The 13648-nt window shown below is 43.5% G+C and overlaps 1 protein-coding gene and 1 long non-coding RNA gene across 2 annotated transcripts in view; one reads left to right on the top strand and one right to left on the bottom strand.

The window, feature by feature from the left end:
• Positions 1-7278, bottom strand: part of LOC309369409 — a 25512-nt gene extending 18234 nt beyond the window's left edge. The window contains exons 1-2 of the long non-coding RNA XR_014168104.1: positions 6821-7278; positions 4315-4975 (exon numbers count right to left, since the gene is read on the bottom strand). This is a non-coding gene — a long non-coding RNA (uncharacterized lncRNA). The remainder of the gene's footprint in view (positions 1-4314; positions 4976-6820) is intronic.
• Positions 1-13648, top strand: part of LOC309369089 (uncharacterized protein) — a 15984-nt gene extending 2336 nt beyond the window's left edge. Inside the window, exons 2-5 of the mRNA XM_081909737.1 lie at positions 2777-2858; positions 3147-3229; positions 7980-8106; positions 11812-13648. Coding sequence (XP_081765863.1) covers positions 2777-2858; positions 3147-3229; positions 7980-8106; positions 11812-13526 — 2007 coding nt within the window. The 3' untranslated portion in view covers positions 13527-13648. The remainder of the gene's footprint in view (positions 1-2776; positions 2859-3146; positions 3230-7979; positions 8107-11811) is intronic.

Below are 13648 nucleotides of genomic sequence, written 5' to 3'. Positions count from 1 at the left end.
TCCTGCAATGATTTTGCTAAGTTTTTTGCAGATAAAGTCGCTCAGATTCGGGAAGATTAGAAGGGACCAATTGATTAAAGGTATACAAGTCGGAGCCAAACAGTACAAACTGAAAGCATTTGCTGATGATCTGGTATTGACATTACAGGAGCCAGAATCTAAAAGAGTATTGGATCTGATTCAAGAATTTGGTCAGGTTGCAGGATTTAAGTTGAACAAGTTAAAAACTAAGGTTCTAGAGAAAAATCTAACAGTGATTGAGAAAGAGAGGTTTCAGAAGGAGACAGGTTTAACATTGGTTAAGAAAGTGAAATACCTGGGGGTTAATATGACAGCTAAGAATGTGAACTTATTCAAAGATAACTATGAAAAATGCTGGATGGAAGTCAAAAAAATTTAGAAATCTGGTCAAATTTGAAGCTTTCATTGCTAGGCCGTATTGCTGCGATAAAAATGAATTTATTGCCAAGAATGTTGTTCTTGTTTCAAACACTGCAAATTTTGGACTAAATGGACTGTTTCAAGAAGTGGCAGAGAGATATTTCTAGATTTGTCTGGCAGGGCAAGAAGCCCAGAATAAAATTTAAGATATTAACTGATGCTAAAGAAAGAGGTGGATTTGCCCTGCCAGACCTTAAACTTTACTATGAATCAGCTGCATTTTGCTGGCTGAGAGAATGGCTGCTTCTTGAGAACACAGACATTTTGGACTTAGAAGGTTTCAATAATGTATTTGGGTGGCATGCATATTTGTGGTATGATAAGGTCAAAGCACATAAAGTGTTTAAAAACCATATTGTCAGGAAAGCATTGTTTAATGTCTGGACAAGATATAAAGACCTACTTGAAAATAAAACCCCAAGGTGGTTGTCACCGATGGAAGCGAAGGCTCAGAAAAAGCTCAATATGGAGGCCAAATGGCCGAAATATTGGGAAATTTTGGAACAAGAAGGAGACAAATTGAAATTGCAGAGCTTTGAGAAACTAAAAGAGAAAGTGCGAGATTGGCTTCATTATTATCAAATAATGGAGGCTTACAATTTGTTCAAGAAAATTGGCTTCCAGGTGGAAAAATCAAAATTGGAAACAGAACTGTTAGACCCCAAAACTAAGATTTTATCAAGAATGTATAACTTGCTGTTGAAATGGAACACTCAGGATGAAACGGTTAAATCTGCTATGATTAAATGGGCACAAGATGTTGGTCATAATATTATGATGGCTGACTGGGAACAGTTATGGACCACAGGTATGAAGTTTACGGCATGTAATGCCTTAAGAGAGAATATTATGAAAATGATATACAGGTGGTACATGACACCAGTCAAGTTTGCAAAAATATATTATTTGCCTGATAATAAATGCTGGAAATGTAAAGAAACTGAAGGTACATTCTTTCACCTTTGGTGGACGTGCCCAAGGATTAAGGCTTTCTGGGAGATGATCTATAATGAAATGAAAAAGGTATTTGAATATACCTTCCTGAAGAAACCAGAGGCCTTTCTTCTGGTCATGGTCGGCCAATTGGTGCCATAGAAGGACAGAACTTTCTTTATGTATGCTACAACAGCAGCAAGAATACTTATTGCAAAGTATTGGAAGACACAAGATCTACCCACCCGGGAAGAATGGCAGATGAAGGTGATGGACTACATGGAGTTGGTGGAAATGACTGGCAGAATCCGAGAGCAGGGAGAAGAGTCGGTAGAAGAAGATTGGAAGAAATTTAAAGACTATCTACGGAAACACTGTAAAATTAAGGAATGTTAGAAGGATGCTGGAATGAAGTTATCTGGTTTTAGCAGTAATGTTACAAAGGGGTACGTAAAAATGGATTGTTAACAGGTGAGAATGTAAAGTTACAATATATTAAGATAAATTATTAAGATAAAAGCAAAAATGGAAAGGATTTGCCGAAATAACTAAATGAACTAGAATACAAAAAAGGGAGGTGTGAGGAGGTCAGCGAAACAAGTAAATGAAAGACAAGACATGGAAAGACCGACTTGTTTTTAATTGTTTTTATTTTTCTGTATTTTGAATTTTTTGTTTCTTTTTTCTTTTTTCATTTTTGTAACTTTTTTGAAACTTTAATAAATATTATTTTTTAAAAAATAAAGCCATAAACGGCCTCGGTCCAGTATACCTGAAGGAGCATCTCCACCCCCATCGTTCTACCCAGACACTGAGGTCCAGCACCGAGGGCCTTCTGGCGGTTCCCTCACTGCGAGAGGCCAAGTTACAGGGAACCAGGCAGAGGGCCTTCTCGGTAGTGGCGCCCGCCCTGTGGAATGCCCTCCCACCAGATGTCAAAGAGAACAACAACTACCAGACATTTAGAAGACATCTGAAGGCAGCACTGTTTAGAGAAGTTTTTTATGTTTGATGTATCACAGTATTTTAATATTCTTTTGGAAGCCGCCCAGAGTGCCTGGGGAAACCCAGCCAGATGGGCCGGGTATAAATAATAAATTATTATTATTATTATTATTATTATTATTATTATTATTATTACTGTGTTAGATTTATGATGTTAGCCGCCAAAAGATTGGCTCCGGCCAGGGAGGGTGGAGTACAAATAAAAAATTATTATTATTATTAGGGGCTCCAAAGAGGATGGAGCACATCCCATAATGCTCTGCTGATGGCCCATCCTTTTTCTGGGAAGGCATCCATGGAATGAGATCTCACACCATTAAAGTTTTTTACTTTTCCATTATCTTTCTGCTATTTCTTGTCATTCATTTTCTGTTTTGAATCCTTGTTTCTTTTTCAGGAAAAGGATCGTTTTGCGGAAATGGACCTGGATTCCTGTGAGGCAGAGAGGCCTCCGTTGGACACCAGAGAGAGGCCACTGGGTAAGGAGGAAGGTGGCTTTTCTCCATTTGGTCTCATTCTGTTGGTTTCCCATATAATCTCTGGGTTCTTTTCATCAAGTTTTTTTTGGGGGGGGGGAGTTGGGAGGAAGGGTCTAGAGGAGGAGAGATGTATTTCTGCATGACTAACATATGAAATGGGCACAAACGTCCAAATGCACTCAGCAGGTAAGGCTTTCTCAAAGGCCCATCTGTAGATAGAGATGCCCTGATTCACCTGTGAGAGAAGTAGGCACTCCTGGCATCCTGCTTATCTTTTTTCTCTTTCAGGAGACAGAATGATGGTGGCAAGACCTCCTGATCCATCTTTTCATGGGGGCAGAAGGGAAGCAGCGGCTGGGGAACCAGATCAGGTCAGGGGAAGCTGCCTTGTGGGGACAGAGGCTGAGGAATGGAGCAATGTCATGGACACAGAGGGCACAGAGGAATGGTGGGAGGAAGCAGCCGGGGAACCAGGAAGGAAAGACGTCTCAGCCCAAGGAGTGGAGGTGGAGGAAGGATGAGTGGTCAGAGGGAGAAGAGGGAGAAGCCTGGGAAGAGGAGGTGTCAGAAGCTGAAGGGGTAACAGGGCTTAGTGAGCTGGGAGACTCTGAGGCAGAATGCAGTGCAGAATCGGAGGCAGAAGAGGAAGGAGGCAAGTGGGAGAGGAAGGTTGAGAGGCAGAGAAGAGTCAGGAGAAGGAGGAGCCACCGGGGGCTCCCTCTCCTTCTGCCAGAAGCCACCCTCCCTGCTTGTCTCTCAGAGCCAGGAGACGTCTGACAATGGAGGAGCAAAGGCAGGCTGCACACTGGCGCACTGTTCAATCGCTTGCCAGAAACCCCAGAGAGGAGGGGACTTGGAAAGCTGTGGGGAGCTGGGGGCCTTTTCTTTTGGCAGCTGATTTCATGGACGAAGACCCTGAAATGGAATTCTACTCAGTATTGATCCAGGCAGAACTACAATGTATAGTTAGCAGAGTAAAACCTAAACATGTTGCACGATTCCCAAAAATAGACCCAGAGGCAATTGTATTTCAACCAGCAGAGCATTACTGCTACTGAAGACAAATGAGCATAATGGTCCCAAATCCAAAACATTCAGGATTGGCCCTGTCCATAAGAAATCCAGTTGCAGCAAACTTAACTAAAATTTCCCACAACTTATAATAAGTTTAAACCTCAACACTCAGCATACTATGTACAGAACACCAGAAGGGAGAGAGAGAGAGAGAGAGAGAGAGAGAGAGAGAGAGAGAGAGAGAGAGAGAGAGAGAAACCCAGGCTCCTTCTGGCCTCTTCTTATAGTCAGCATGACCTTGACAGAAGAGATAAGAGAACCACTTTAACCCAGCTGTACTCAGGCTGCGAGGCCTGGGTCCTTGTGCCAAAGGCCAAGCACAGAAAGGGTGGCCCTAGGTCCCAAGACTCTGCTGCTGCTGAGGAAGAGGTAGAGGTTGAACCTGCTGCTGAGGCACAGAGTCCTGACCCAGAGCAGGTAGAGGGAAGAACTTCTCCTAAAGCTGTGAAGCTTGAACAGAGAAGTGCTCCTTCCTCACCCACAGGTTCAGCTGAGAAGTCTAAACAGCGCAGTAAGTCAGAGGGGGAGCTCTCGGAGGCCAAGGACGTTCTAGCTGGTCCTAGTGGGTCTGAGGGGGTACCTGAAACTGGGTTGAGACGTTCAGCTCGCACAACGAAAGATAAACCTCCTGACAGGTTTGCAGTCACAAGTGTGTGTGTTGGCATGGCACAGTGTAAACCCGATAATTTTGAGGATGTTCAGAAACTGCCTCAGGAAGAAGCCAGGAAATGGCATGAGGCAATGCAGAAGGAGATGAGCTCAATGGAGTCTCTAGGTGTGTTCTCCCTCACAACGTTGCCAGTGGGCAAACAGGCCGTGAGCAGCCGCTGGGTTTACCGTCTTAAACCCACAGCAACAGGGGAACCACAGTACAAGGCTAGGCCAGTAGCCAGAGGTTCACACAGGAAAAGGGGCTGCATTATACTGAGGTATATGCTCCTACTTCCAGAAGTGAAACTCTGCACATGCTCTTAGCGATTGCTGCACAGAGAGTTTTTCAGGTGAATCACTTTGATGTGGATGTGGCCTATTTGAACTCAGACCTCCAGGATCCAGCAAATATTTAGGAATGTCTCTATAAATTTCTGCCCTTTTACCTTCGACTTCCAGGGATTTTTTAAAGTGTTGGCCTAATATCTTGTCTCTTTCCTCTCTTGTTCTCAAACAAACCAAACAGTCTCTGGACTTGTCTTTTTTAACCGATCTTCCCAGTCTGAAGGCCGTCACAATCTTGAAATCTTTATCTTCTTCAACCCCCCAAAATTTAGAAAACAGCTCCGTCAAAAATTTCTCTAGGTTGCCCTGTTCCAACTCTGGGACAGCCCTCAGCCTAAGATTACATTCCTTACTTTTCAGTTCCACCATTGACAGGTAGGCTTGCTGTTCTCCTACCTGTCTTCTCAGAGGTCTTACTTCCCCTTTGATCTCTTCCACCTTCTTGCACGCTTGCTCAGCTTTTTGATTGGCTTCCGCAGCTAATTTGTAGTTCTCCGCCGTAGCTCCTTGCAGTTTCTCAATAGCCTGAGTGTGCTGCGAAACCTGATCTGTTAACTTGCTGATAGTAGATGTAGCTCTATCAATTTTAGATGACTGATCGTCCACCTTCTTATTCAAAAGTGCCAATTGTTCCAAAATTTGTTTCAAGACTGGATCAGTTCCTCCAGCTGCCATTTCTTCTGTAGCAGGCGTTTCAACTTCCTCCTCCTGCGCCGTCAACACAGTTGGCACCGAGGATCTACGATGATGAATCAAGGTTGTTTGGACCAGCTGCCCAGCTCTCTTGTCTTTTTTCTTTTCTTTAGCTTCCTCAGCTAAAGCTTCCTTAGCTTTAGCTGCTCTTGTTTTCGCTGGGCCACTCATTCCCCAGCTGCTGTTCAAGGTCAAATAGTCTTTCAATCCATGAGAAAGGCAAGTCCAGAGTATAAACAATTGAACCACAAAAAATCCCAGTAAGATACAGTTCCCAGGCCACTATGCCTCCGCAAATCCACTAGGGGGGGTTTTCAAAGGAAAGAAAGTTTCTTTTCCACCATCAAAGCTCCTATTTCAACTGAAATCCCCAAGTTCAGAGAGGAGGATTTCAGAGAGTTCTGTTTCAAATTAGTGCCACAAGGTAACAGAGAGGTTTCGATGACAGTATTAAAGCGATAGTGTATCCATCAATGCAACAGTTTATGTTAAGAGAAAAGTTTCAGCAGCCTGACAGTACTCATTTGCAACACTGGCAGTCCAATAACTCGGTTATCCCCTTCAATTCCACGTCTCTTCACAATAGGAGGAAGATTCTCTAGCACACTGAACTAAAACATTTATTTCTTCACCCTTTTTCGATTTCTAGGAACACACAGTCTATTAATGCCCCTTCTTACTTCTTTCAAAGTCTCTCTTTAACGCTTCAGCCCGCATCGGGTTCTTTGCTTTGCTCCGATTAGCAGGACCGGAAGGCGGACTTCCTGTTACTCGCCTCCCGTTTTCAGCCAAAATAGACAAATTTAAGTTAATCCTTAATCAGTTCTTTGGTACCCCTTACTCACGGGTAAATTGCAGCCAATCTCGATGTTTTTCAAGAAGAAAGGTCGGCGCTCATCAGCAACAGCAGCGCGGCTTCACTTCCGCGAAAAGAGCGATGAACTCACAGCGCCGCTCCCCCGTTCACGATCCGGAGCCTCTTACGAGGTCCCTTCCTCGCTTCTGGGGGGGCTTCTGGCACCCGCCGAGTCCCACGGCCACAGGCTCGCTCTGCCTGCGGTTTATCTGGATGGGTCTCCGCTTCGCCGTAGCGGAAGACCCTTTTTCGCGGAGCCCCTCTGAGTAAAGAGGACCGCCATTGCCGTTTTGCGCCGCCTCCGGAAGTTTCAGATGTGGATGTGGCCTATTTGAACTCAGACCTCCAGGAGGATCTGTACATGCTTCCTCCTCCAGCGTTTGAGGGCAATGAGCCGAATACTGTATGGAAGTTTCACAAGTCCATTTATGGCTTAAAGCAATCGGCCAGAAATTGAAACTTGTACCTGAATGAAGCCTTAGAGAAGCTAGGTTTCAGGAAGAGTCTTGCTGACAGCTGCCTGTACCTTAAAGGGTCAGGAGAGTCCCAGGAAATGGTGTTGATCTTTGTTGATGACATCATTCACATCTCAGGGGCAAACAAACAGGTGCAGAAGTTTGCCAAAGAGCTTGGAAAACGGTTTCAGCTCAAGAACCTGGGTGCAGTAAGGATCTACTTAGGTGTTCAGATAGACAGGACTGAAGATGGAAGCTTCTTGCTCAGTCAGAAAGGCAAGATTGAGCAGTTGCTTGAGAAGTTCAGAATGTCTGATTGTGCAGGGGTTGGGGCACCCATGGAGACAAGACAGTTGGCTAGCAGAACGTGTTGACTTCGAGAACGCTGAGCTCTTCCAGTCAGCTCTGGGTAGTCTGTTGTATCTGTCCCAATGGAGCAGGCCGGACATTGCTTTTGCTACCAATCTGCTCAGTAGGGAAGCATCAAAGCCCAGTGTGAGTGCTTGGCACGGTATCAAGTGGGTACTGCGCTACCTGCAGGATACCAAGGACTTCAGTCTCAAGCTGTCAGCTACAGGTGAGACGGCGCTTATTTCCTGGGCAGATAGCGACGGGGCGAATCTGGATGACAGGAAGTCCATATCTGGGATGGTAATAAACCTTGGGGAATCTAGTTGGGTGGAAGTCCCGGAAGCAAAGTCTCATTGCGCTGTCCTCTACTGAGGCTGAGTTCATTGCACTGTCGGTATTGTGCAGGGAACTGGAGTTCTATAGATGCCTGGTGCAAGAGATCTATGGGGATTGTTGCCTGCCCATCACTGTTTGGGAAGACAATCAACCCTGTCTGAAGTTGGCAGAATCTGGGCAGTCGAAGGCCAGAACCAAACATCTAGACATACGTTTCCAGAATGCGTGTCCAAGTGTCAATCCTATTGAAAGCAATCCTATTGAAACAACACAGCAATTAAGAGGAAGGAAAGAACAGAGCATTGTGTAGCAGATCATATTTCTGCTGTCTCAGAAGAGGACATTTCCCTTTTCTTTTAGGGTCCAGTCTGCTTTGAAGATGTCGCTGTTTGTTTTACGGATGAGGAGTGGGCGTTGCTGGATCCTGACCAGAGAGCTCTGCATAAGGACATCATGGAGGAGAATCGTGGGATCGTGGCCTCTCTTGGTAAGGCTCCCTGTGGGATCGTCCTATCTTTCCTGGAAATTCAAAAATACCTCTGTGTGACAAACCTCATACATTTCCACAGAGCTCAGCAGCGCCCCCTCCAACACCTGGGAACCTAACACCCCACAATAAACCTTGAACAGCAAATTCCAGTTTTTTCTGTGAACCATCTTCCTCCAGTTCTGCCTTTTTATACCACAATTTGGCTGGTCTGAACTGCCCAGGCACCTGAAATGTCAGCTTCAGTGTTGGTATCTGAAGAAGTGTGCATGCACACAAAAGCTCATACTAATAACAAACTCAGTTGGTCTCTAAGGTGCTACTGGAAGGAATTTTTTTTATTTAGTTTCAGTGGTGCTGTTTTTGTTTTTGGTGCTGTCAGTCTTGGGTTGACCAGAGAGACGACTGACAGTGGAGATGGAGGGGATGCCATGACTGGGCCAAACAAAATCCATCCCAGAGAAGAGCCAGGCTTATTGAATCTCAGGTAGTAGTAGCACTAATAATAATAATAATAATAATAATAATAATAATAATACTTTTATTATTTTTACTCTGCCCACCTGGCTGGGATGCCCCAGCTGCTCTGGGCGGCTTCCAACACTTATATTAACCAGAAACATTAATCATAACAATCTGTCCCCATATAAAAAGTACATTAACTTTAAAATGAACAACTTACACTAGTGGCCAAAATTGTGGAAACCTTTTGGAGAAAGTGTATTTCAGAGCTTTGATATCTCACAACACCACTTTTTTGGGAGTACTAGCATAAAACTATATATCAATGGAAAAATAATTTAATGAGGAATGTAATGATTTTCTTCTGTCATGCAGGCACAGTCTCTCCAGTCTTCGATCATCACTTGCTGTTGTGCACCTTTTCCTGCCTTTACCAGTCTTATTTTGGAGTGACTGAGCCTCTTATACCTCTTCAAAAATATAGACCAGCTTTGGTTAAGTTTTCCCCAATCTATCTTCTAATTTCTTCATACCTGTAGCCTTGTTCACTTAATAGTACGATTTCACATCTCTTTCTGGGTAACTACCAACCAAATTGATAGCAATCACATAATACCGTGACAAAAGTCAACCTAAGCAAGTTTTGCTTCCCTTTTCTGATTATATGTCTATAACCTTTGTTTTTTTGTTTGTTTTTTAGAATAATATTTATGCAGGATTTAAAACATTATAAAAAAGAAGAAAACACAATACAGAAAAAACAAGACATTTCCAAGAAAAAATGCAAAAAAAGCAAAAAAGCAAAAACAAATAAAAAGGAAAAAATAATTAGAAAATACATACAATCAAAACAGCAAAAAACAAGTTAAACCTTTATATAATTTTCTTTCTATGACTTATTTCTTTGACCTCCTCTCACCTCCCCTCTTTGTTTTCTAGTTCAAATAGATATTTCAGCAAATCCTTCATCTTTATTTTTATCCTAATAATTTATCTTAATATACTGCAATTTTCCGTTCTCTCTTTCACCAGCCATCCACTTTTACTTTATTTAATCTTATTTCTCATTCAAACTGATATATTTAAACCTATTCTCTTAAGATATTTCCCCTAGGGTCATAAAAATTCCATTCCACGATTTCTCCATCTCTCATTAAAAGCATTTTTTTTAAAAAAAATAAATCTCAATATATACACTTTAAATTCCCAATTTTCTACCACCGTCTCCCCTCCCCGGCCCCTACCAACAGTTCCATCGGTTTACAACAGTCCATCAACCTGGAGATCTTAAATCCGAGGCTCTTAAGTCTTTTTCATGTCCCATCTGCCAATCTTCTTGATAATCTTTAATATTAAAAAGCAGTTCTCGGGGGAGCTCCAACCCAATGATGGTCATATTCCTTCTTATCAAGTCTGCCAGATTTCCATAATTAAAGATAGCGACCATAAAGTATTCCCAATCTTGTTTCACACTTCTTCCGAGTCCAAAGGCCCCAGAAACTTTGATCGCCTCCTGGCTCAAATTCATATCCCAAAAGTCATTTGATCCCCACACAGGGTGATCTCTCCACTTTTCATTTTCCAAATCAAGCCAGGCTCCCATCTCCAAAAACTGGCTTCTCCTAATTACAGTCATGTAAGGCCTCAACTTGTAATCCTCCAATTGTCTCTGTAGGGTTAAAGCTCCCCCTTGCATCACTTTAACAACCACTTTCTCCTTCTCTGGTTCTTCAGTTTGTTCAATTGAGAAAGATTCTTGTGCCGGATTCTTGAATACAAGCGTAACTTCTTTCTCCACCGACATCCTTGAAATGTCCAAGGTCAAAGCTAGTTTCTCAGAGTTTTTATCTTTAGGCTAATTTCCCAGCTGCATTCTTGTGACAATGTCCCAAAACTCCCTCTAGAGGAAAGCAGTCTATCAATCCTTCCAGCACAGTCCCAAAAGTCTCAAAAGTAAATTAATAACAATTCCAGTTACCTTTCCTTCTTTTTAAACGCAGAAACGGACAATGGAAACAAAGTCTTTCTTTGTATCTTAACAGCTAGCTGTCAAATCTGTCTATTCACCATCGATGGGCTCCTCGCGGACCTCTCCCAGGTTTGGAGACGTGACGCTTCAGTTCCTAAATTTTACCTTCTCCAGCAGGCTTCCCCTGCTTCCAAAGGGAGTATAAGTAATAGTTTCAATCAGTGAAGTTTTAATCCTTTACGTAGAACTTTCCAAGACCTTAGTTAACAAACTCTTTGCTTCAGTCTGTTTACAGAAGGGAGAGGTGGACATCCTGTTTAGACCTTCCCCTTTCCTTGCCAAACTAGATTGTTTTAAAAACCCAATTTCCCGTTCTACTCATAGGTTGTTGTTTGAAATCCAATTGTCCACAAGAAAAAGTCAGCGTTCTCCGGCAACGGCTGTGCGGCTTCACTCCGTAAAAATAGCGGTCGATTCAAAACACCGTGCCGCTCACCCCATGTTGTTTCAGAGCCCCCCAAAAGGGGTTTCCCAGTGGGTGGGGGGGCGCTCCTGGTGTCAGCCGAATCCCATGTTCACAGGCTTCCTCTGCCTGGGATTTTTAAAGGGTCTCCGCCTTCGCCGCCGCGGCAAGACCCGATTTTCGCGGAGTGGGTTCCTCTAAGTCAGAGGAGCTCCGCCATTGCCGATGGCGCTAACCCAGAAGTCCGCACCTATAACCTTTGATAGAATACAGATAATTGAACAAATTTGTTGCACTACATTCTTGATTAAATTATCTTTCCATTGCTATATAATATTATGGTATTGCAGTCATACCTGGAGTTACAGTCGCTTAAGGTTGCGGGTTTTCCGGTTGCGCACTGAGCTGAACCTGGAAGTACCGGAATGGGTTACTTCCAGGTTTCAGTGCTCGCTCATGCGCAGAACCACCAAATTACGACCCACGCATTCGCAGATGCAACGCTGCAGGTGGCGAACGCTGCGAGTTGCGAACATGTCTCCCACACAGATCATGTTTGCATCCGGAGCATCCACTGTACTCCAAAAGAAGTAGTGTTATGAGCCATCAAACATCTGAAATGCACTTTTTTCTAAAGGGCTTTCACAATTTTACCACTACAGAATATAAAAAAAGCAACATTCAACAACCCATCTAATAAGAAATATGTTGGTTAATGACAAAACACAAAGGTAATGAACACACACGGAACTCCCTTCAGTTTTTCTTCATTTGTTCCTGAGGCTCTAATCCCTTTTTGTCTCCATTGCAGATTGTGATGAATTGGAAATCGAGAAAAAAGGTGAACACGACAAAATCCCCAGAGAGGAGAAGCCATGCAAAAATTTGGAGTGTGGAGACAGCTGCACTCAGAGCTCCAATCTCACTAAGCATCAGAAAATTCATACAGGAGAGAAACCCTATCAGTGCATGGAATGTGGGAAGAGCTTCAGTTGGAGCTCCCATCTCACTTACCATCAGAGAATTCATACAGGTGAGAAACCCTATCAGTGTGGGGAATGTGGAAAGAGCTTCACTATGAGCTCCCATCTCACTAGGCATCAGAGAATTCATAAAGGGGAGAAACCCTATCAGTGTGGGGAATGTGGAAAGAGCTTCAGTGACAGCAATGATCTCACTTCCCATCAAAGAATTCATACAGGGGAGAAACCCTATCAGTGTGGGGAATGTGGAAAGAGCTTCAGTCACAGCCAAAGTCTGAATTCCCATCAAAGAATTCATACAGGGGAGAAACCCTATCAGTGCATGGAATGTGGAAAGAGCTTCAGTCACAGCCAAAGTCTGAATTCCCATCAAAGAATTCATACAGGGGAGAAACCCTATCAGTGTGTGGAATGTGGAAAGAAATTCATTACAAGCTCCAGTCTCACTTCCCATCAGAGAATTCATACAGGGGAGAAACCCTATCTGTGTGGGGAATGTGGAAAGAGCTTCAGGAAGAGCTCGGATCTCACTTCCCATCAGAGAATTCATACAGGGGAGAAACCCTATCAGTGTGGTGAATGTGGAAAGAGCTTCAGGAAGAGCACAGATCTCACTTCCCATCAGAGAATTCATACAGGGGAGAAACCCTATCAGTGTGGTGAATGTGGAAAGAGCTTCAGTCACAGCCAAAGTCTGAATTCCCATCAAAGAATTCATACAGGGGAGAAACCCTATCAGTGTGTGGAATGTGGAAAGAAATGCATTACAAGCTCCAGTCTCACTTCCCATCAGAGAATTCATACAGGGGAGAAACCCTATCAGTGTGGGGAATGTGGAAAGAAATTCATTACAAGCTCCAATCTCACTTCCCATCAGAGAATTCATACAGGGGAGAAACCCTATCAGAGTGGGGAATGTGAAAAGAGCTTCTGGGTGAGCTCTGATCTCACTAAGCATCAGAAACTTCATACAGGCGAGAAACCCTATCAGTGCATGGAATGTGGGAAGAACTTCAGCTGGAGCTCCCATCTCACTTACCATCAGAGAAGTCATACAGGGGAGAAACCCTATCAGTGTGGTGAATGTGGAAAGAGCTTCAGTTGGTGCTCCCATCTCACTTACCATCAGAGAAGTCATACAGGGGAGAAACCCTATCAGTGCATGGAATGTGGAAAGAGCTTCAATCAGAGCTCCTCTCTCACTTCCCATCTAAGAATTCATACAGGGGAGAAACCCTATCAGTGTGGGGAATGTGGAAAGAGCTTCAGTCAGAGCTCCCATCTCACTTCCCATCAAAGAAGTCATACAGGGGAGAAACCCTATCAGTGTGGGGAATGTGGAAAGAGCTTCAGGGAGAGCTCCAGTCTCACTTACCATCAAAGAATTCATACAGGGGAGAAACCCTATCAGTGTGTGGAATGTGGAAAGATATTCATTCATAACTCCTCTCTCACTTCCCATCAAAGAATTCATACAAAGGTTGGAAAAATCTTTCATTCTGTAGCTTTAGGAGCCTTGTTAACCCGGCCTTTGGCTGATTGACATCTAAGGCCCTTTTAACATGTGGTGGGGAGTTGAGTTACTGATGTGCATTGTGTGTTTTTATGTTGTTTTTATGTTGTTTTAACTGTCCTGAGACATGTGGGAACAGGAGTCAACACTTA

Source organism: Podarcis melisellensis, assembly GCF_964234715.1.
Source record: "Podarcis melisellensis genome assembly, chromosome: 4".
NCBI classification, from domain to species: Eukaryota; Metazoa; Chordata; class Lepidosauria; order Squamata; family Lacertidae; genus Podarcis; species Podarcis melisellensis.
Note: the sequence above shows the minus strand (reverse complement) of the source record. Positions and strands in the feature narration are given on the sequence as shown.